Source organism: Schistocerca piceifrons, chromosome 5, assembly GCF_021461385.2.
Source record: "Schistocerca piceifrons isolate TAMUIC-IGC-003096 chromosome 5, iqSchPice1.1, whole genome shotgun sequence".
Lineage (NCBI taxonomy): Eukaryota > Metazoa > Arthropoda > Insecta > Orthoptera > Acrididae > Schistocerca > Schistocerca piceifrons.
Genome location: NC_060142.1, coordinates 665404100 through 665429348, shown reverse-complemented (window position 1 = coordinate 665429348; position 25249 = coordinate 665404100). Strand labels below are relative to the sequence as shown.

The window sequence follows — 25249 nt, the reverse complement described above, 5'->3', positions numbered from 1 at the left end:
AATTTAAATATAGAAGTAGACCATCATGACTGCTTTGTTGGGAAATATACCACTTCTTTACATGGCAAGAAATGGTATTTGGCTCTCTTTACAAGAATAATTGTTGTGGCTGTTGTGAACAGTTGGATCATATACCATGTGATACATGGAGCAATATCTCAGGATTTCTTGGAGTTCCGATGATGGCTTGCTGCCTGCTATCTGAAAGTGTCTATCAATTGCAGAGTGTGGGTTGGGTGGGGGGGAGGAGGATGACTGTTTTTATGTCAACACATAGTTCCCAAAGACGTCAGTTTGCTAGTTGCAAATGCAAACCACTGACGTTTTGTAAGAAATGTAACATTACACTTTGAACTTTACCACATAAAATAAATTTGAACAATGCAAAAGCATAAATTTGTGGCTAGAACTGAAACAGTGACAGGGATACATAAAGTAATAACGCTTTTTCTTCTCAGACTGAAAGATTTGTGTAGTACAAAAATACAACAATGAATAATATGAGTATATGTAATTTTGTTTAGTATACGAAATTCAGCTGTAATAATTTGCTTATGAAAATGAATGTTGAACAGCAATACAAAAATCTAAATGTATGTGTAAGATTAGATACTGCGTTGCCCCGGCAGTCTATGTGTGGACAGGCAATTCTGTTTATATGAGTACTTAAATAAATTCTTTATTTATTTTTAATGTTATTTGACATCACTATATTATATAAACATAAACAACATTGTTGTTAAAAATTGAGAGGTAATAGGTAAAACTTATACTTCTCGGAGTTTTTGCTGCCTTTCAATTTCTTCCAGAAAACAGCTGTGTTGATTCACAATCAGTAGTTCATAATCCTTCCACTAGAACTATACTAATGTTCATTATAGAACAGCACTCCTGTCCAGGGCATGTGACACTTAATAAAGGAACACAATTTCATCACACAAGAAGTAAAGAACAAGTCATTTCTCTGTTGACAAGATGCAGCTACCTTATGTTGAGACGAGACAGACCTGTATGTAACTCATTTTTGCATGAAATGGACATGTCACCTTTCTGAAATGACTGATTCAACTCAAGAAAGTATATTTTCGAGGAAATCTTAACAGCACTAATAAGAGGGTATAGTAACACGAGGGTTACTGAAAAGTAATAGCCCGCATCTCGTGGTCGTGCGGTAGCGTTCTCGCTTCCCACGCCCGGGTTCCCGGGTTCGATTCCCGGCGGGGTCAGGGATTTTCTCTGCCTCGTGATGGCTGGGTGTTGTGTGCTGTCCTTAGGTTAGTTAGGTTTAAGTAGTTCTAAGTTCTAGGGGACTTATGACCACAGCAGTTGAGTCCCATAGTGCTCAGAGCCATTTGAACCATTTTTTGAAAAGTAATACCTACAAATTTTTTATGTGAAAGCTCTTCAACCTTTTTAAATAAAACATTTCACAACAAAATCACCCTGGTGACAAATATACTTCTCCTGATGAGAGACCACTTTGTTGATACCATCACTGTAGAAAGTTTGTTGTTGATGGGGCCACAACCTCATCTCTGCTCGCAGTGCTTCATCAATATGGAATTAAATCCGTGAAGATGGTCTTTAAGTTTTGGAAACAGATAAAAATCATATGGGGCAAAGTCGGAACTGTATGAAGGGTAAGTGGTGACAGTGAACCCAAGGTGTCAGATGGTTACAGCACCTGTGTATGATCTGGCATTGTCATCCCTCTATACAGGTTTCATTCTTCCAGGGACTACAATTGGAGTCACATTTTCTGTGATTAGAAACTTGATTACAGCACACTGCCTGTGACACACTGACAGTTACATTACACATCACCATGTTACACCCTACAGTTCAGAGCCCTCTAGTGGCAGGGGTTACAACTTGCGTCAGTGAAGTGGGAAAGTTGACAGAGTAATGTCATATTTAATACCTCAAATGATATTTAAAAAAAAAAATTACATTCAAGCTCACTCTTGTATTATTTAACTTTGCAGTTCTATAGGAAATACAAGTGTTACACATGTTGGATTGAAGTTGACAGTCCTTAATACTTGATAAATGCTTTTGAATAGTGTCAGTGTACTCTATAAGCTCTCATTAATTACCTGATACAGCTTAATTTTTAAAACACACTGCATAATACAAGAACACCTGTAATTCATGTACTAATTAAAGAACCACAAGTAAAATTTATTTAGTGCCCTGTGGGGGAAAAGGACAACTGATTATTTGGAGGGGGGGGGGGGGGGGGGGGACTGGAAAGACATTCTGCAGATGTTCTACCCAAGGCAAAAATCCAGCATTTGTTAAAAAGTCAGGAAAGATGGAAATGAGAGCCATATTTTGCAGTTGTGTTCTAAGGCCACCATACTAACACAGTCCATTTTGTACATCAGCTATCTCAAATTACAAGTAACTGTCTAGTGCATTGGCACAGTTCCCCATCAGTTGTGCTCTCATGCAGCAGAAAAAGAGTATTATGCTTGATATTTCTATAAATGGTGGGAGTTCAGCAAGTTAATACTCTCACAGTTCTAAATCCAGGTGATCCATATAATGGGAAGTTCTTGGTGGGATTTGAATGGACTATTCACTATCCCATATGAGTGGATGTACCCCTCTTTGTGGAACCTATCAGTTGTGTGACATTACGTAATTGTCTAATTTCATTTTGTGAACTAGTAATGGTAACAAGCCATATAGTCGTGCTATTTAAGGAAGCGTGGAGTAATGGTCTTCCATACAATAACAATATAGGAAATACTATTTCAGGAACAGTTGTTGGTGTTGACTGCAAATAAATCCACAATAGACTTAAATCTCAACGAACACTTGTATTTTTGTAAACTTCTGAGCCGAGTATGTCCTACGGTGTTTCAATATGTTGTATTTTACACTGAATTTTCTTTCAAGAGATCTAATTTTTTTTTTTTTTCTTTACATTTGTTAACTGGTATTGCACATATAACACTTCTCGTTCTTATGGTACTGTGATCTTAATTACAAGATCTGGTGATGATAATATCCAAAATGTTTTGTAATAAAACAGTGTTAAGCAAACTATATGAATTCACAAGAAATCATAATTATCATAAACTCATTGAAGGAAGTTATTGCCTTAAATAATCATTTGCATCAACCCCATTCTATCCTGGTTTTAGTTTGTTTATGCAGATAGTCTGTTCATTGAAACACCAACCAGATGCTGGTTGCGTGGAATAATATAATTAAGTTGAGAATGAAAACAGGTAGGTTATAAATTTCTAAGGAATTATCATTGTTACCACTCTCAATGGCTTCCAATAAAAGCAGACTTTGACGTTCAGAATTTTATGAAGCAGATTGTATTTTAATATTTTTGATTTAAAATGGTGAATTTGAGTACCCTTTGTAAATGTGCCTTTCTAGGTCTTAATGGTGTTTCACAAAAAATCTGTGTTCCACATACGGTGGATATTTGGCAAAGCACCTGTAAGTGCACAAAGAAAAAAATTCGTGCATTTAGTGCAGTGTATCGTATCTTTCCAATTCAAAGAAACACATTGTGCAGGAAAGGAAATCAAGCACTTTGATGTGCAGTTAGACTAAAGATCATGTCTTATCTGTTCTTAAAGCAATTCCCATAAATAAATGTCAAGTACGACTTTCTATTTTTCTCATCTTCAGTTTCATCTATACGATAAGAACAGGAGAAAAAGCTTAAGAAATTTCCACATATGTCATTCTTAAAGAGGTGTTAAATCTGTAGAGGATATTTGTAAAAGAGGTAGCTGGAAATTCGAGATAGATGCACTTGTTAAAGTAACGAGTGTAGCAACACTGTGCATGAACTGTTAATACTATTGTCTCCCATTCAGAGTGCAGAAGTGTTACGAGCATCTGTAGTGAAGTTGCATTTATCAAGTACATTATGAATATGGGCTAGAAAAATATGAGCAATGCTGCAATCAGATATTATGCAGAGCTAAGCAAAACTGCTACTGTAACTGTAACGTATGAAAAGTTACAATGGGTTTACATACAGGGTGACACATGGGAGATGGACAGTTTTGAACTGCATAGTACTGAGGGCGCAGGGCGGGAGGTGGTCGTGGTGGGGATAGTTCTGATCCACACAAGACGCCATTTCCTTTACTCAGTCACTATGGAGCAGTGGACTTGCAACCTCGAGTGTTTTTCTATGACAGTTTCGTGAAAAGTGGTGAGTCTATTATTGCTACGCAGCGATTGTTTCGTGCGCGATTTAATGTTGGTTGACATAGAGCTGTTCCGAGCCTTAACACAATCCTCAGATGAGTGGAAAACTTCAGATCAGCTGGTAACATACCGGATAAGAAGCATCCTGGCCCGAGACGCAGAGTAACAACATTAGAAAATGTTGAAAGGGTAAGGCAAGTGGCAGTCAGAACCCCAGGACGGTCAGCTAGACGTCATGCTAGTGAGTTACGAATCAATCGTGAATCAGTTAGACGAATTTTGCATAAAGAATTAAAACTCCATCCCTACAAAATGCTCATTGTCCAACAACTTAAGGAAACTGATTTTGTTGTATGAGAAGACTTCGCTTACAGAATGCAAGTGATTTTGGGATCGAATGAAAATGAAATTTTATTGATGAGTGATGAAGCTCATTTTCATTTAAACAGGACCGTGAATAAGCAAAACTTACGTTACTGGGCTCCAGAGCATCCACACCGTATCCAAGCATCCTCTACACTCAGAAAATGTAACAGTGTGGTGTGCTCTTCGCTCTGTTGGGATTATTGGACCTTATTTTTTTTAAGAGAATGGGGCCCACAGTTACTGTTAATTCGGCTTGTTACATTTGTAAACTTTAAACATTCTTGAAACCAGAACTAAGAAGACGAAGAAACCCTTTAAAATGTGTTTGGTTCCAGCAGGATGGGGCAACATTGCACACCGCAAACACTTCAATGACAGTTCTTAGACGCATGTTTCCTGGCTGGATTATCTCATGTTTTGGCAATGTTCCTTGGCCTCCCAGGTCTCCTGACTTGTCGGTATATGACTTTTTTCTGTGGGGGTACCTTAAGAACTGTCCCTATATCCACAAACCACGAAATTTGGAAGAGTCGAAGAATGCAATCATTGAAGAAATTACTGCTATCCCTGCAGAGATTTTAGTCCATGTGATGGAGGATTTTGAGAAGAGACTTGAGTCTTGCATTCAAAATGATGGACATCACCTTGACGACATTATTTTTCACAAATAACTTTAACTAAAATGGCAAATAATGAGCTTTGATTTTGTGTAAATAAACATTCATTAATTTTAAAGTTGGCTGAGTATTATTTCATTAAAAACTGTCCGTCTCCCGTGTGTCACCCTTTAGATCATTCCTTGTACAGGGGGCACAGGTTCTTTTCAGCAGGTCCACCAAGAAATAGAAAATGATGCTTGCACAGAAATATTGTCAACCTCAAGAACAGCTGACATTGTAGAAAGAGCGAAGTATTTTATGAGGTCATACTGTTGATTGGTAGCAAGTAAAATCTGAATGTGTTTAGCATCTATAAAATTTTAACATGGGATGTGGACATGTAGAGATGATTCCCAAAAATCTCATATCTTAGAAAAGCAAGTCTGAAGAATGTATCTCTATCTTCTGGACCATCTTCTGCTAGACAGAACTAATGTCACATTAACACAGGTGACAAATCAGATCATATGATCCTGAGACAAAACACCAAACTTAGGAGTGGCACCCTGAAGACTCTCTCCCATCCCAAGTGCAAGAAAATGAACAATTCCGAATTTGATAGTCAGGGGAACCTCCACAAACAAAATTTGTTCCTGTAGTACAAATTGTCAGTCAAACTTTACATTAGGAAGTTTTTGACAGACCCGGGAAAAAGATTGGTTAACTGGATACACCTGGATTGTAGAGTTCAACAAAGTTCCCTGTTACATGGAAATATACATTAATGAATTTTTGACAAGAAATGGCATTTCTGTGGCTCTTATTCCCCAACTGTAAAACCACTGAAGAGGCATCAGTTTAAATAGTGTCAAGAATGCAGGGTTTGTATAAAAAGTAATGAGACTGATTTTTTGCTGATGCGACTGTACTGGCGGGATTGGTGGTGAGGGTTGCCTGGCCCCGAATGCATGGCGTGCCAATCGCCTACAGGTTCTTGTCTTGGCAGCATCGTGCATTGAGTGGATGCATTGCAAAGTCGTCGGTTGTGGTGCAACATGCAGCAAACAATTGAGCAACGTTACACCATCACGTTTTGTGTGAAACTAGGAATATCAGGTATGGAAACTTTGGATATGTGTCGGCAAGACTATGGCAATGATTGCCTGTCAGAAACCCAGGTTTTCAGGTGGTTGAAGAGCTTTAAAGAGGGCCGGGACAGCGTTGAGGACGAGGATCACTCCGACCTCCCATCAACCAGCAAAACTGACAAAAACACCAACCGTGTGTGTGTGTGTGTGTGTGTGTGTGTGTGTTATTCAAGACCAACCATCGGATGAGTGTCAGGATGACAGGAAATGACCTCGGATTTGATAAAATGACAGTGTGCATCACCACCACCTAAGAATTGTCGATGAGGAAGATCTGCACCAAGATCGTCCCGAAGATTTTGTCAGACACTCAAAAGCAAGCACATGGGGACACCTGCCAAGACAGTCTCCAGAGCCTTGAAGCTGATCTGGGATTTTTAGATAGCATTAGCACCCGAGACAAAACCTGTGTGTTTCAGTACAGCCCGGAGACAAAGCAAGCGCATGAGTGCTGAATGCCACACAACAGTACCCCCACGTCCAAAATAGGCTCGCATGAGGTGAAAGCCAGCCACACAACAGTACCCCCACGTCCAAAATAGGCTCGCATGAGGTGAAAGCCATCCTGATTGTATTTTTCGATGTCAGGGGCATGGTTCATCACGAGTATGTGCCGAAGATCAAATTGTCAACAGTGCTTTTTATTGCAGAGTGTTCAAGAGACTGATAGCCGGGTCCATCGCGTGAGGCTAGCCATTATCCTGATTGTATTTTTCGATGTCGGGGGCATGGTTCATCATGAGTATGTGCCCAAGATCAAATTGTCAACAGTGCTTTTTATTGCAGAGTGTTCAAGAGACTGATAGCCAGGTCCATCGCGTGAGGCTAGCCATCACTGATGACTGGAAGCTGCATCATGACAACACACCGTGTCACACCTGCTTCATGATGGCAAGCTAGCTGGCCAAGAAAGGGATTCCAATAAATCCCCAGCCCCCGTACAGTCCTGATGTGGCCCCCCCGAGACATTTTGTTTTGTTCCCCAAACTAAAAACTTCCCTGAAAGGACACCGTCATGGGACCCTGGAGGAGGTCTAAGCCGCCACAAAGAGGGCTTTGAAGGCCATCCCAGACTCAGCGTTTGAAGCATGGAAATATTGCATGCAGTGGGTTGTTGACTTCAAGTACTAAGTGGTTGTAGTGATATCTACAATAAATTTTGATTCCCAAGCTCAGTCTCATTACTTTTTATACAAACCCTGTAGTGTAATAGGCAGAGTAGCATTCCAGCAGAAGTAACGTATCAACTGGAACTGGAACTGACATTTGGTTTCATGCAGAATTTTCCCTTAACATGCAATCCTTTACATCAAGACTTTGTTATGTGTATCATCAGTTGAGAACTACATACCAACACATGATGGGACAAAAATAATACGTTAGTAAAACATGAAGTCTGGACTAAGTTTATACTCCTAAGGAATATATGGAAATTACATGAAACAAAAAATTATGTATTTTTTTCGTGGTAGCCTCATTATTACAAAATAAAAGTATCTCTGAAAAATGGGTGGACATGTGGCATACCACATAACAAAAATGTAAGTTTCACACTTTGTCATTCCTTCTGGCTTTGGCATGGTAAAATATCAATTAAAAGAAAATAGCTGCTATTCATATGCTATTGAACCTTACCAGTCTAGTAATTTACCACAGAACAGTTTCTTACCCCCTGAAAATTAAGAAAAAATGACTTAATTCTTTTTGCCATTGATTCATTCAGTCAAATATCCTGTTATTATTATTTGTAGCTTTTTACTTTTTCAGACTGAGATAAATTCATTTATTTATTTATTTGCTTCATAAAAATATCTTTCTTGTAGTTTCATCTTTAACTTTAAATGCTTTTACACAATCTTATCAATACCTTTGATCAGGAATTTCATAATTTTTATGCTTCTCTGATACAGTTGTTAAACTGAAAGGAACACTAATTAGTTTTGAAGGACATCATCTGAAAGGTTAGCTATGTTTTCAGTGTTGTTTATGTGCTTATTGACACCTCAGTTATACAGTTGTTACCTTCCTTAGTCCTTCCATTATTTATATTCCACTAAAAACTTTCCATTATCATATTTGTACCCTTTAATGAGTTAGATGAAAAGGAAAGTATGTCATTTTCCAGAACAGTTCCATATTTAAGGCGGAAGAAAGAAAAGAAACAAACTGTGCTTTTTGTTGTTGTTGTTGTTGTTGTTGTTGTTGTAGAACAAGTTTGGTTTCCAGCATCAAGTGTTTGCACTCAGTAAAGTGTGTGTGTGTGTGTGTAGGGGGGGGGGGGGGGGGTTTCCATTTTCTTGTCATAAAAAGTACATAACAGTCCTTATGCCTGAAGCTAATTAATATGTGTGGTATATGTATTGATGTGAAGCTTTTATTCTGGTACAATTTCTCTTACAACCACAGATAATTTGCTCTGAAACAGAAGCTGTCCTGCGTGAAGGAAGTTTTGAAGACATTGAAGTTTCAACGTTAGAGACAATTCTTGATCAAGAAGAACTGTCTATAAATTCAGAACTTGAATTGTTCGAAGCAGTACAACGCTGGGCAGCAGCGGAGTGCTCTCGTCGAGGTAAGAATGTCTCAAATTAAATTCCTTATTACTACTGGGCAATCATGTTTTTACATAATCTTGTTGTTTTCTTGCTAGTCTGGGAATTAATTACAGGAGGCAGATCTGAATAGCTGTTTATAGTAATTGTTTGTTTTGAATGTAAAAGAAGTCACTTTAAATGTCTATACTTTTCATTTTCTTATTATTTGTGTAGACAAGTAGGGGAATGAGATTAAGCATAAAAATCCTTCTTACTGCATTTATGTATAAAGATTTGTTTTTGGTATCTGTATTTGTATCTACTCAACAATTACAGTATCATGCAGTAGGCTCGTGCTGTGCATCAGATTAACTGTCATTGTCCTCCATTTTCAGGTGTTGATATCAAATCCATGCGAAGTGTGCTCGGTTCTGCTATTGGAAAAATACGGTTTTTAACACTTACCCCAGCAGAATTTGCAGAAGGCCCAGCACTTTCACCCCTTCTAACTAAAGATGAAAGTTTTGCCATTCTAATGAATATATCTTCTAAGACAGCAACAAAAGTTACTCTTCCTGAAAGCTTTTCCACATGCAGTGTACCAAGGAAACGACCGGCAGGTGAAGATAAGCACATTATTCAGCTTCCAGGAGAAGCCCGAGAAGGTCAGAAATACTATTGCTTACGAAATATTTCACCTCAGCCACATGGCTATAATACCAGCAATCTGGACTGCTCAGTATCCTTCACTGTCGACAGAAATATCTGTGTGCTCGGAGTTCAGGTACTTGGGATTTATTTCTACTCACACTGTGTATAGTTCTTTTAATTGTCAAAATTACTGAAAAACTAAATTTGTAAATTACAATTCTTTATTTTGTTGGCAGGTTCCTACACAGATATGTCCACCACCGCCACCATTCCGATATGATGGCCCACAGTTGCACGAATCTTACACAGAGGTCATTTACGCACACCTCCTCGATTCTGATGGCAGTCGACTGACTTACACGCATGTCACTTCACGAGTTTCTTACGCCTCACTTGTTGAGATTACATTTGACCGCCCAGTGTATATTCAGAGGAATAAAATTTACAGAGTTGGGGTTGTCCTCAACAAAATGGGAAGGTATCCAATGGGGACAGGTGATAGACGCATTGTGTGTGGTTCAGTGCTATTTAATTTTTGTGTAGGACCTGACATTGATTCTGTTAGGGAAGGTATAATAAAATCAATTGTGTTCACATACTGAGTGCCTCAGGATACAGTGTTCTTGTGTTAAGTCAGTAAAAGGTACAAAATCAATAGAAGAAGATTCTATTTACGAGGTACAAGTGGAACTTAATTTGTGTGTCACAGTGACTCAAGCCATTATACCTTATAACAGCATCATATGTAAAGTAATGATTACAGTTGAATTTAGAATTTAATTTTCATTGATCCTGTAGTCGCCTTACACAATTACAAGGAGACTGTCAATTGTTTACACAACATTTGAGTAAAGCAAAGCCTTTTCTGTTTTAGTTATTAATTAACTTTTTTTGTATGCTGTATTGGTCAGTCATAGATTTTAAAAAAAGACTACAGTGTGTAAGCATATACTGTCATTGTGTTGTTAGCAATTGTACACATTTAGTTTGTGCCACAAATAGGACAGCTGAGGTGTGTATGGAGAAACCTGTCATGTATAAGAATTTCCAACCCCATGGAAAGCAAAACCACTGACATTGTTGAACGTAAACTTACTTCAGCATGGCAAGTGAAACTGCGCTATCAATTATAAGCTCAGGAATTGCAGTACCATAGTAAAGGAAAACACATACCTGGCTATATACTTGTGTCCCTGTCTTTTGCAGGCAGTGTTCTTCCAACTGAGCTTATGAAAGTGCACTCGAGGATTTCGGGCAGATTGAAACTTTGAATCTGTCTCTGAAGTATTTTCAGGGGCTATTTTGGAAGAGCATTACCCATGAAGGACAGCCTTGGTTCAAGTCCTCACATGGCATGTAGTGTTAATTTAACAAATTTAAACAATCTAAATACAGAAATGTTACTTAAAAAAGTAATTAATCTAGCAACAAGCAGTGAACAAATACAGTGGTTCCTTTTTGTGTCAAATGATCATTGTTGAAGAATTGCATGTTGATAAAAAAAACTATTTTCACGATAAATTTCTCTATAATTTGATGATAATTCGAAATTCTACTTGCAGAGTTTGTAGATGCTGCTCTACAGAACTGTTGTTTGGCTTTCTGTCATTTGAATTTTCAGCGTGACAGCACTAAGAATACAAACACACTCTCACTTTATGCTATGTTTTAAAAAGTGTGGAAAGTACAAGGTGGAATAACAACAATATTATGAAAAGGATAGATTGCTACTTACCATATAAGGAGACATAGAGTTGCAGACAGGCACAATGAAAAGTTTGCTATACATTTGAGCTTTCGGCCAAAACACCTTCTGAAATAGAAAACACACACGACTATTGTCTCCAGCCACTGTGGCCAGACTGCTACTCCACCTGGCAGGAACATCAATCTGGTATAGTGCTGCTTTTGGGAGCATGCAGGTATGTGGTGGGGACCATGTAGGGCAGTTGGGTGGTGGGGGAGATAGGAGAAAAGTAGAGAAGGGGAAAGAGATTGTGGGTGTGTTGGCGAAATAGAAAGCTGTGTAGCACTGGAGTGGGAACAGCCTAGCCACATGTGGCCATTGCATCTGCAGTGAGGACCAGTCCTATCCAAATTACTGAGGGTCTCACCAATACCTTCACATACTGAAATTACCCTCCCAACATTGTTCAGAAACATTTCTTCCATGTCTTGTCTCTCGAGTCATCTACCACCTCCCACATACCCACTGCACAGCCACAAGGAGCCCTACTTTCCTTAGTACTATCCAAGACCAAAGCAATGGAATCACATTCTCTGCCAGGGTTTGAAATACCTCTTGTAATGCCCTGAAATGAGAAATGTCCCACCCACTACACTGCCCTGCCCACACCTCCCACAGTGATATTCCATCACCCACTGAACATGCGCAGTGTCCTTGTCTGTGTGTACTCCACCTCTCTTCCCAATCCCTTGCCTCATATCTCTGCAATAGACCTAGATGCAAGACCTGTCCTATGGATCCTCCCCCACCACCTTCCAGGTCAACGACACATCTGTCCCATCTAAGGCAGGACTATCTATGAAAGCAGTCATGTGATCTACAAACTAAGCTGCAACTACTGTGCTGCTTTCTTTGTGTGGGTGTGTGACAACTAACAAGCTGTCTGTCCGCATGTATGGCTGCCCAACATGATGTGCTACAGTTCAGTGACTGCTTCATGGCTTTTGTCATCTGGATCCTTCGTACCAACACCAACATTTCTGAATTGCACAGGTGGCAACTCTCCCTGCAATATACCCTAAAGTCTCCTAGCCTCTGTGACCGACACAGTACCTGTCCTCTTCCCTGCTCAAATTCTAGCACAGTATAATTTTGTCTATGTACTGGCAGCCCCCCCCCCCCCCCCCCCCCTCCCGCCACCCGTACACTATCCCCACCACATACGTGCATGCTCCCACAGCAGTGCCACCCGTCCTTACTCTTCCCCACACACACCAGATAGCTAAACCTGTCAGACATAGTTGCAATTCACAGTTCGACCACAGTGGCTGCATCACAACTTTGTACATTCCTGCTCCCTGGAAATTGTCCCTCTTAATTGTCAGTTGTCTAGTTTTGTATGTTTTATGGAAGCCTTCTGTATGTTGCCATTGTTTATGTGTAACTTAGGGGCTTGGAGTTTATATGTTGCGTTTTTTTCTGTGGTTTTATTTTTGATTTAGTCAGTGTACTACATGTGTATCAAATCCATTGTTTCTAGCTATTTTATGGTTCAATTCTTGCAAATGAGACCAGGAACATAAAATTAGATATGGGCCCACCCAGAAGTTTATTAGCAATCATTCTCATTATGAACCTTTCATAACGGGAAAATGACACTGGTACAGAAGGCACTGTCCACCAAACAGTAAGATAGATTGTAGAGTGTAGATGTAGATTGTACGCATTTTTCTTGTTCAGTGGAAACTTGTTTATACTGCGTAAGATGTGCCTTAGAGCAGCTAGCTTTTGGTTGCTGGGATGGTTGGAGGTGCCTGTGGATGTTTGTTTTCTGTATATTTTGAAAGAATGTTTGTCGCTTTCCTTTATTATTTTCATCCCAAGAAAATTTAGTGGGTCTTTTTCTTGTTCAAGGGTGAATTCAACTATTTTCTGTACCAGTATATGATTTTTAAAATGTTGGCCAAGGTTCCTGGTAGTGGGAATCGCAGGGGTAGTTTGTCACTTTGCAGTTAATATTCATCCTGAAACTGGAAGTAGTTTTGTTCTCTAGCACACACATTATTTCTATTATTCCTGTGATGGGGATGGATGTACATGTTTTCCATGTCGAATGAGATCAGTGGTACCCTTTTTTATATATACGCATTTGGCCATGTGGTGGGTCTGGGGTTTCCTGAAATTTATATAACTGGTCTCATATATGTTGTGATTATGTATTTTGGGTGGATTGGTTGCAGTGTGATGGTGCTTGTGAGTTCTGTGTTATGTAGTATTTCTTAAGGGTAATTTTCACATTTTCATGCAATTGTGTGGTGTTGACACAAGGTATTGTTCTTTTGAGTGCTGTTACATTTCTGCATCTACATAGATATCCAACAAGCCAGCATATGGTGCATGGTACACTGTACCACTAATAGTCATTTCCTTTCTGGTTCCACTCGCAAATAGAAAAACGGAAAACAGGGAAGAACTGTCTATATGCCTCCATATGAGCCCTAATTTATTGTATCGTATCATTCTGTTCTTTACGTGCAGTGTATGTTGGCGGCAGTAGAAACATTCGGCATTCAGCTTCAAATCCTGGCTGTCTAAATTTTCTAAATAGTGTTCCTCGAGAAGAACATCGCCTTCTCTGCAGGGGTTCCCGAAGCATCTCTTAACACTTACATGTTGTTCAAACCTACCACTAACAAATTTAGCAGTCTTCCTCTGAATTGCTATGATGTCATCCTTTAATACAACCTGATACAGATCCCACTCGAGCAGTACTCAAGAATAGGTTGCATCAGCATCCTATATGTGGTCTCCTTTACAGATGGATCACACTTTCCTAAAATTCTTCCGATAAACTGAAGTTGACCATTTGCCTTCCCTGCAGTTCTCACATGCTCATTCCATTTCATATTGCTTTACAACGTTATGCCCAGATGACATGATTGTGTCAGACAGAATACTCTGAACATTACAGGTTTGTTTTTCCTACTCATCTGCATCAACATAATATTTTTCTACATTTAGAGCTGGCTGTGATTCATCAAAATAACTAGAAATTTTGTCTAAGTCATCTTGTATCTTATAACAGTCGCTCAACTTCAACACCCCACTGCGTCGCTCAACTTCAACACCCCACTGCACACAGATTTCTGCCAACCCTGTCTGCCACAAATCATTTACGTATATTGAGAACAGTGGTCCTATCACACTTCCCTATGGCACTCCCGATGATACCTGTGTGTCTGATGGACATTCACCATCGAGGATAGCATATTGGGTTCTATTACTTAAGAAGTCTTCAAGTTACTCACATATCTGTGAACTTATTTCATATGCTCATATCTTCGTTAACAGCCTGCCAAATGCTTTCTGGAAATCCAGAAAACATACTGCCTGTTGCCCTTCATTCACAGTTCACAGTGTATCACTTGAGAAAAGTAAAAGCTTAGTTTTTTGCACGAGCGATGCTGTCTAAAACCATGCTGATTCATGGAGATACGCTTCTCAGTCTCAAGAAAGTATTATATACGAAACTGGGAGTATGTTCAAGGGTTCTGCAGCAAACTGAAGAAGTAATTTTGCGGCTCTGTTGTTTTACCCTTCTTATATACATGAGTCACCTGCGCCTTTTCCCTGTCAGCTGGGACTTAGTGCTGGGTGAGAGATTCTTGATTAATGCAAGCTAGGTAATGGGCCAGTGTTGTAGAGTTCTCATTGTAAAACTGAATTGGGATTCTATCCGGACCTGTGACTTATGTGCTTTCAAATCTTTCAGTTGTTTCTACGCGCCAGGGGTCCTTATTACTATGTATCCAAATGGGAGTCTGTCTGATGGTCAAATGACGCATGTTTGTATGAGGGTGAACAATTTCTTGTTAGCAGAATTTAAAACTTCAGCTTTTGTTTTGCTAGCTTTAGCTTCCATGCAGGACTGAATCAAAGCCTTCGAAGCGCTTAGCGACTTTACGTAGGACTAGAATTTTCTCGGGTTTTCTACCAGATCTTTTGCTAAGGGATGATTGTGGCAGTTGTTGTATGCTTCATGCATAGATCGTTTGACATGCATGAATCTCTACTAACCTTTCCTTGTCATCATTTTGTGTGTTTTCTTTTGAGCATAGAGTGCAATAGCCACTGCTTCATCAGTATCTTCCAGATTTTGTTATTAAACCATAGTGGGTCTTTTCCATTCCTTATCCACTTCGTAGCTGCATAAGTCTCCAAACTGTGATTTACAATCTGCTTGAACATCAATTCACTCTCTAAGTGAGATGCTGAGAACTGATTATCTGTTCTATGTAGCAAAAACTCTCTCCTAGTCTTCTTGACTGATTTATAACTTTCATAGCAATAGTTGTTACAATGACATCATGATCGCCAATCCACGGCCTATTTGTAGCCGCAAGGTCTAAGATGTCGAGCTGGCTGTTTGAGATAGTTTTCGAAAACATGTTCAAAAGTATTTTGCCAACTGTCTGTCTGTACACCCCCCCCCCCCACCCCCCCCACACACACGCACACACACACAACTAATCCATAGACATCCAAGTCTACTGCAATGAACACACACCCTCCTATGGTCTCTAATCTGTCTCTTCAATATACGTTCCAAGACTCCCTAAATATCTCGGAGCTTTCTATTTTGGGTTTCATCGGCTCTCGGTTCCAAGAACTTTCCTGGGGAGTTCATTATGAATACTTCAACAGTTGACTGTTAAAATTTTGACCAAAAGTGTGTCTACTCTGAATGCAGTACAACTTTCCTTGCTGCATACCAACTGGCGAGTGTTCATCAGAGTACCTCAAACTACTGCCTAGCCTAAAAAACATTATGTGCACATTACAAGTAGCTGCTTCCTTTGTGTAGTGCACCACTGACTAGTTGGGGGAGTCCTAGAATACTACAAATTCCCAGATTAGGTTAGGTTAGGTTTAGATTAGGTTAATACTAGTTCCATGGATCATAAATACAATATTTCGTAATGATGTGGAACGAGTCAAATTTTCTAATACATGACATAATTAGGTTAATTTAACAACATACTTAAGTTAATATAACAACTTTATTTTTTTGTGTTTTTTTATTTTTTTTTATTTTTTTTCTTAATTTATATCTAAAAATTCCTCTATGGAGTAGAAGGAGTTGTCATTCAGAAATTCTTTTAATTTCTTCTTAAATACTTGTTGGTTATCTGTCAGACTTTTGATACTATTTGGTAAGTGACCAAAGACTTTAGTGCCAGTATAATTCACCCCTTTCTGTGCCAAAGTTAGATTTAATCTTGAATAGTGAAGATCATCCTTTCTCCTAGTATTTTAGTTATGCACACTGCTATTACTTTTGAATTGGGTTTGGTTGTTAATAACAAATTTCATAAGAGAGTATATATACTGAGAAGCTACTGTGAATATCCCTAGATCCTTAAATAAATGTCTGCAGGATGATCTTGGGTGGACTCCAGCTATTATTCTGATTACACGCTTTTGTGTAATAAATACTTTATTCCTCAGTGATGAATTCCCCCAAAATATGATGCCATATGAAAGCAATGAGTGAAAATAGGCGTAATAAGCTAATTTACTAAGATGTTTATCACCAAAATTTGCAATGACCCTTATTGCATAAGTAGCTGAACTCAAACGTTTCAGCAGATCATCAATGTGTTTCTTCCAATTTAATCTCTCATCAATGGACACACCTAAAAATTTGGAATATTCTACCTTAGCTATATGCTTCTGATTAAGGTCTATATTTATTAATGGCGTCATACCATTCCCTGTACGGAACTGTATGTACTGTGTCTTATCAAAATTCAGTGAGAGTCCGTTTACAAGGAACCACTTAGTAATTTTCTGAAAGACAGTATTGACAATTTCATCAGTTAATTCTTGTTTCTCAGGTGTGATTACTATACTTGTATCATCAGCAAAGAGAACTAACTTGGCCTCTTCATGAATATAGAATGGCAAGTCATTAATATATATTAAGAACAACAAAGGACCCAAGACTGACCCTTGTGGAACCCCATTCTTGATAGTTCCCCAGTTTGAGGAATGTGCTGATTTTTGCATGTTACGAGAACTACTTATTTCAACTTTCTGCACTCTTCCAGTTAGGTACGAATTAAACCATTTGTGCACTGTCCCACTCATGCCACAATACTTGAGCTTGTCTAGCAGAATTTCATGATTTACACAATCAAAAGCCTTTGAGAGATCACAAAAAATCCCAATGGGTGGTGTTCGGTTATTCAGATCATTCAAAATTTGACTGGTGAAAGCATATATGGCATTTTCTGTTGAAAAACCTTTCTGGAAACCAAACTGACATTTTGTTAGTACTTCATTTTTACAGATATGTGAAGCTACTCTTGAATACATTACTTTCTCAAAAATTTTGGATAAAGCTGTTAGAAGGGAGATTGGACGGTAATTGTTGACATCAGATCTATCCCCCTTTTTATGCAAAGGTATAACAATAGCATATTTCAGTCTATCAGGGAAAATGCCCTGTTCCAGAGAGCTATTACACAGGTGGCTGAGAATCTTACTTATCTGTTGAGAACAAGCTTTTAGTATTTTGCTGGAAATGCCATCAATTCCATGTGAGTTTTTGCTTTTAAGCAAGTTTATTATTTTCCCAATTTCAGAGGGAGAAGTGGGTGAGATTTCAATTGTATCAAATTGCATAGGTATGGCCTCTTCCATTAACAGCCTAGCATCTTCTAATGAATACGCGGATCCTACTATATCCACAACATTTAGAAAATGATTATTAAAAATATTTTCAACTTCTGACTTTTTGTTCGTAAAGTTTTCATTCAATTTGATGGTAATACTGTCTTCCTCTGCTCTTGGTTGACCTGTTTCTCTTTTAATAATATTCCAAATTGTTTTAATTTTATTATCAGAGTTGCTGATTTCAGACATGATACACATACTCCTGGATTTTTTAACAACTTTTCTTAATATAACACAGTAGTTTTTATAATTTTTGATAGTTTCTGGGTCACTACTCTTTCTTGCTGTCAGATACATTTCCCTTTTCCGGTTACAAGATATTTTTATACCCTTAGTAAGCCATGGTTTGTTACAAGGTTTCTTTCGAGTATATTTAACTATTTTCTTGGGGAAGCAGTTTTCAAATGCATTTACAAAAATGTCATGAAATAAATTATATTTTAAATTGGCATCAGGTTCACGGTACACCTCATCCCAGTCTAACTGCTGTAGGCTTTCCCTGAAATTTGCAATTGTTAAATCGTTGACTGAACGTACTACTTTGGAGGACTGTTTAGTATTGCTGAATGGAGCTATGTCATATATTGTAACTAGCTGTGCACCATGATCAGAAAGACCATTCTCAACAGGCTGAGCATTTATCTGGTTAAACTTATCTTGGTCTATAAAGAAGTTATCTATCAGTGAGCTGCTATCCTTTACCACCCGAGTAGGAAAATCAATAACGGGTGTCAAATTGAAAGAACCGAGTAATACTTCAAGGTCATTTTTCCTATTACCCTCTTTCAGAGAGTCTACATTGAAGTCCCCACAAATAATAATTTGCTTCCCCCTGTCTGACAGATAGCACAACAAGGAGTCCAAATTTTTCAGAAATAGATGAAAATTTCCTGATGGGGACCTATATACAGTTACAATTATAAATGTGCCTTTATTTAATTTAAGCTCACAGGCACATGCTTCTATATGTTTCTCTACACAAAACTTTTTTGTTTCTATGCTTTTTGCACAATGATAACTTTTGACATATATGGCAACTCCTCCTTTCTCCATATTTTCTCTCATTACATGTGCAGAAGATAACAAAGGTGTAGAAATCTGTAGCTAAGATCGTCACAAAGTTAATGAAGCCTTCTGTTGGGACTCTGCTTGTACCCACGTGCAGGGCCAGCAGTCTTCACCATCTCCACCAGCCACCTGTATGAACTGAGGATGGCCTCAGAACGCATGTGATAGGCGTTGTTGGTGCTGAATGAGCCACAATTTACAGTTGTCTGCACCCTGCACCCTCTATATCCGCAGACATACAGAGTGCACTTTGGCTTTCTTTCCTGTCCTGAATGCTGTCTGCCTAAGTGGCTCCATAATGCACCTAGCATTATAGCTCCCAATAAATATTAAACCCCATTGCCTTTCTCAGACAGTGTTGAAGGAGCAGCCACCTGTTCACAGACAGACAGCCAGTCTCCACGTTGGCCCTCTGCCTGGAGCGATGCGAATGCATTACCACATGCGAGCTGAGGCCTGTCTGCTTTAGTTATAATGCTATTAACTTTTGTTTCACTGTTTTCGTAGTGGCTGCCTCCATATGATTGTTTCTGCTATGTGTGTTTTATTATGCTCTTTATTTCCAATTCTCTTGTCACCCCTTAATTTATTTCAGTTTAGTTCTGTTGTTCTTCATCTGCAAGGCTGTGTTCAGTTTGTACTATTAGATTTTCTGTGTATTGGTTATTTTAACCTGCTGTTGGTGCAATGTTTCATCCCTTTCTTCCACTCATGTGGGGTTTACTAAACATTCCCAGAGCACTTTAAGCACTATTATCATCAAGAGAGAGAACCACAACAAGCAGCTTACCCCAAAGCAGAAAAACTATTGGATAGAACTGACAAGTGACCAGACACACACAAATGAACACAATGCCAAACCTGATATGAGAAATGAATTAAAATAACAACATATGCATATGTGAGGCTATTAGCAAATTAATGGCTTAACTCTCCTGCTATGAGGAAATGGCACTGGAAAGCTCTTGGCGTTAGAAATAGCAGTTCCTGTGTTTTACATAGACATGATTTTGGGTTACATTGTATTTGTTACATAAAATAACTGAACATTCGTAACAATTTCAAAATTGGCATATTGAACAATTTTTTGTTGTTTAGACCACTACGGCATTGACGTTTATCATCATTAAATAGAATGGTATTAGCAAAGTGGATTAGATGTATATGAATGTTTTGGTGGTAGGAATATAGGGAGGGAGGTATGAACTCTGACAAGGAAATTAATTTTTTTTTAACATTAACTGAATTTTCCGTCGCTGCTTGGAAGAACATGATAATATTGAAAAAGAAAAAACTTCTTAATGTTCTGCAAAATTTGCAGAACATTAGGAAGTGTTTTCCTTTTTAATTTTAAATATTTGCTTCTTCAGTTTACTAATAGTGCATCCATTAGAATTAAGTAACTCATTAATGTTCTTCTTTAAATGTAGCGTTGAAAGAAATTCTTTGTCATGAAGATAAACATTTTTTCCTCTTGCAATAGTAATAACAGATACCTGGTCGGTAGTTGCATAAAAGTTAAGGGGCGAAAGTAGTTTTTACTTATGACACGGAATGCCTGCTCGCATGCTATCTACAAATGTCCGCTCACTAGGAACTATAAAGTCTCCATAATCAGCTATATACTGGCACAGTAAAGATGTTTTGATTTTGAACGCCACACTGATCAGAGTTTGTTATGATTCTTTAATATAGTGTAGCAAAAACATAGCTTCTGTGGTCCTCTACAAGCGTCGCACTCACTCCACAAATACATGGTGGGTTAGTTTTTTCCTGTGTTATGTACCCTTAGGCAATATGTCTACAGCTGCCTCTTGTAGTAACAAATATCTGCATATATCCCTCCTGAATCCTGTTGTATTCTGATAAGAGCACTATTGACTTTTTGTTGTGCATTCACAATTAGTCTGCTCTTCACGGCTGTCAGGTGCAGCAATTTTCATCTGAAAGGGGACTTTCCGGCAGGGAGTGATGAAATAAGAGAGATTAAAGCTTTTATTGAAAGTATTAGAAGACATGTAATAGGATACCAGGACACTAGTTCTTGATACAGATGGTATGAGTGCCATAAGACTCAGATACAGTGACAAATACTTATTTCCAGATTTATGTCTTGCATAATGCAACTAATATGTTGGAAACTGTATAAATTTTTGTCTTCATGTCTCTTTCTATTGGTGTTTTATATTTATGGCATTTGCCCCTGTTAGCCTGAGGTGGGAACTGGTGAATAATTTTATCTGCAAAAACTCGTGAAATCCATCCTCCAATATTTGAATATTTTGTGCCCACTTCATGTCATTGCAGACTCATTTGCTTCTGCTTTGACATTTATCTGACGTGCCTGTCTGGTATCAGTCCTAGTAGTCTAGTTGTCAGCAGATAAAATGGTAATTGTTGAACTCTTGTCTGTCTGGATAAGGTGGACTGTCATCATCTGAAGACATGATACATATTTATATATCCTTAACATGTTTCTTATCAGCAAAACATACCACAGGCTATGAGTGCACAATTATCACATTTAATTACCTGGCAGAGGGTACATCGAACCTCCTTAACACTAATTCTGCACTAATCCACTCCCTAACTGCATTCGGAAGAAACCTATACCTTCTGCATGTTATTATGACTATCGTTTCTCCCATGTAGGTCGGCATCACCCAGATACTTTCGCGTTTGGAGGAGAAAGTTGGTGATTGGTGGAGAAGATCCCACCGCAGTTGAAAAGTCTTTATTTTAATGATTTTCACCCCAAATTCTGTGTAATGCCCGTGACACTTTCTCCCCTATTTCTCGATAATACAAAATGGTGCCCCTCTTTGAACTTTTTTGATGTATTCTGTTAATTCTATCTGATAAGGATCCCACAGCAGGCAGCAGTACTCCAAAAGGGGATGGACAAGTGTAGTGTGGGCAGTCTCTCTAGTAGATCTATTGCATTCCACCAATAAAACACAGTCTTTAGTTCACTTTCCCCAAAACATTTTCTGTGTGTTCTATCCAATTTAAGTTGTTAATTGTAATTCGTAGGTGTTAAGCTGAATTTACATCCTTTAGATTTGACTGATTTATCAATATTATTGAGTTGCCAGAGTCACAGGTTGGCACTACAAAGACTCTCACAATTATAGCTTTTGGCCATTAAGGCCTTCCTCAAAAACACACACACACACACACACACACACACACACAACTCAAACACACACAACACCAGTTTGCGTGAATGTGTGTGCATATGTCTGTCTATTGTTGATGAAGGCCTTAATGGGTGAAAGCTATAATAGTGTGTGTCTTTTTGTTGTGCTTATCTGCGACTCGGCATCTCCACCATATGGTGAGTAGCAACTTTCCTTCTCATAATACTGTTATATTCCAGTCTGGATTTTCCATTGTTTGATTTTTGACTGATTTATTTTGTAGTTTAACTGATTCCTTTTAGCACCAATATGAATGACCTCATACTTTTCATTATTTAGGGTCAATTTCCAATTTTTGCAGCATACAGATATCTTTTCTAAATTATTTTGCAATTTGTTTTGATCTTCTGATGACTCTACTACACAATGAAAGATGGTGGCTCAGATTGTCTGCCTTCAGCTTATCTCATGGTGTAGTATGGTGCAAATACTTGGTCAATCATACATCTGTCACTTCATTTATAGTGCCTCTATCATGTGCATCATTAACACGTTTACATCCGCACACACAGTACATAAGCAGCCTATGCAAAACTTGGGCTAGTATTGCATTCTATGACACAACAAACTGATAAGCACACAAGCATCCGTTTGTGTTATCAGCAGGCTTCCATGGACCCTGTTGCAGCTGGGACACTTGTAACAATCTTAAGCTAAGCTATTTTCTCCAAAAACGAAGATTAGGCCATTACTCCACTGGCAGTCTCGTATATACACCTATCTACAATTAAAGTAAACTAGTGTTTACATTCTTAGTGCTGTACAAATGAAAATTTGAATGACGCAAAGCAGAACAACACCTGCAGAGCTGTATCTACAAACCCTGTAAGTAGAAATTTCAACTATTGTTACTTTACAGGAAATAAGGAAGTGCTAGAGCTGTTATTAACCTCAATGTACTGTGTAATACGTAAAACAAAATAGTATCCACATAAATTTGTATTTCAGGGGACTGAGGATGCCTTTCAGAAAAGAAAGGCAAAATATGAAAACCATCATCATCATAGTAAGGAAAACTGTTTCAATGTGAAACGTTTGCTTCATATAAACATTTTTAGTAGGTGGGGAGAGGGAGAGGGAGAGGGAGAGGGAGAGAGAGGGAGAGAGAGAGAGAGAGAATGATTTAAAATAAGTAGGGCATAATAAAACTCACGTCACCAGAGTATCTCCAAAACGAGCTCTTTAACCGATCTTTTTATATAAATAGGAAATATTTACACAAACCATACCAGTCAGTTCTTATATCTAGCATAGTTCATTTCTTTAAAAAAATTAAGGCCACTTTGTATACAGCCACACAACAGTGCAGGCTCGATGTTTTGAAATTACAGATATGATGCTGACATTTAAGAATCTGAAACTGAGATGTCATGGTACTTCTTAACAGATCACATTTTAAACATGAATTAATAATACTGCTCACATTGTCCTTGGCAGGAATAAGCGTTATGCAGTAAGTGAAGAAAGATATAAATATCAACAACAGCACATATTATCAACTTCCTGTGATGCTTCAGTCAGTAATACAATGGAGATTCCCTTGATAAAGCCTCTCTGTGCAGTCTCTATAATTTTATTTGTGTTATCTGGAATCTGCTTGCAATGTTATTCACACACACCCGTAACCATTATGATTGCACTGTACACACAAGAAGTTACTGTACACGTCTTTTTCTCGGAGTGGCAACAGTCGATATTAAATCTTCTTCAGTTTTCCTGGGGTGTAACCAAACTGTCTTGAAGGCAACACATCACCAGTGTTGGAACTAGTTGTCACCTTCATACTAGTAACGAACTTGATGTACTAGCTGGGTTACCTGTTATCACTGGAACATTTCCCTCTTTCCACGTTATTAAAACATGTTCTGGCAATTGCGATGACTGGAAATGGTCCTTCAGAAGCATCTGCGAGTAATTACAATGCATCTGGAATGCTTCATTCTCCCTTACAGGATCACCACAAAGCCTGTACAGATCTAAAAAAGGGAGGGAAAATTGCAGTCAGAATTTTGAGAAAATAACACACCAGTGCTGAGTTAATGTAAAACATACATATAATTGCTGCCTGATATTTTCCTGTATGGACAACCATCGGAGGAGGAGATGGTCCACACTTCTTGCTGTTCCCCTCAGTATGCAACTCTTCACTTAGCAACCACAAAAATATATACAAAATCTTGATGCGTACTATCACTGATAGTCGTTTTACAGGACTATACCTCACAAATTTTGATGTCAGGATACTTTTTGGATATCAAAAGTCTGAATTCACATGACATGACAAAACAGTTCAGTATGCAATATAAGTAAGTACCTTTAAGTACAATTACTTTCAGGTAAGTTACTTATATTTGAAGGGAGACCTAAATTACAACAATAAAACAGTAAAGAATGTTATGGTGCTGCAAAGCCACTGCATATAAATGTTCAAAAATAAGGCAGAACATATGAAAGGGATATCTAACAAATTCAGTGAAAAATATTTGTTTTAAACTACAATCCTTCATACAAAAACTATTGATAAGTTTGACTCTTTCACACTTTGTACACAAATAAACTTGCAAAAGAAACCAAACAAAGATATCAAAATCATTGTTTACAGCCAATGCAGAGGCTCCTGTGTATTTTCCTGTTAATGTTGAAATACTGGCACCAAAAATTTAACACTTTGAAATACATCACGAAGCAAGTGTTAATTCATATTTAAGCTGAGAAAACAAAAAATCAATTTGGTAAACTTTAAATTGTTTGTAAAACTCTACACAATGTCTAACAATTCAGTATGAAATGAAGCCCCAACACAGTGTGGTCAGAGCCTCCATACCTCATAACTCTCCATTTGGTTTGCATGTGAGTTCACAAGCATCTACAGTGGGGTGCTGGAGTGCTATGAAGTAACAAGCTGCCACTCAGCTGTAGCCCAGACATATTCAACTGGTGACATGCAGACTACAGTTCAGTAGCTTTCATTCTTTGAATTCTTGTGATGCAACACTCAACAGAACTGAATGGATTTTATTATGCTGAAATATGGTGTGGGGAGCTGCAATACCTCAGGTGCTACAAAAGT

At 38.4% G+C, this 25249-nt stretch overlaps 2 protein-coding genes across 3 annotated transcripts in view; one reads left to right on the top strand and one right to left on the bottom strand.

Moving 5' to 3' along the window:
• LOC124798461 (BTB/POZ domain-containing protein 6-like) overlaps nt 1-10664 on the top strand; it is an 83546-nt gene extending 72882 nt beyond the window's left edge. For both annotated transcript variants that reach the window (XM_047261888.1, XM_047261889.1), the window contains 3 exons: nt 8708-8873; nt 9231-9619; nt 9723-10664. In XM_047261888.1, coding sequence (XP_047117844.1) covers nt 8708-8873; nt 9231-9619; nt 9723-10088 — 921 coding nt within the window. In that variant the 3' untranslated portion in view covers nt 10089-10664. The remainder of the gene's footprint in view (nt 1-8707; nt 8874-9230; nt 9620-9722) is intronic.
• A 12680-nt stretch (nt 10665-23344) lies between these two features.
• Nucleotides 23345-25249, bottom strand: part of LOC124798568 (MAU2 chromatid cohesion factor homolog) — a 207370-nt gene continuing 205465 nt past the window's right edge. The window contains exon 10 of the mRNA XM_047262030.1: nt 23345-24155. Coding sequence (XP_047117986.1) covers nt 23959-24155 — 197 coding nt within the window. The 3' untranslated portion in view covers nt 23345-23958. The remainder of the gene's footprint in view (nt 24156-25249) is intronic.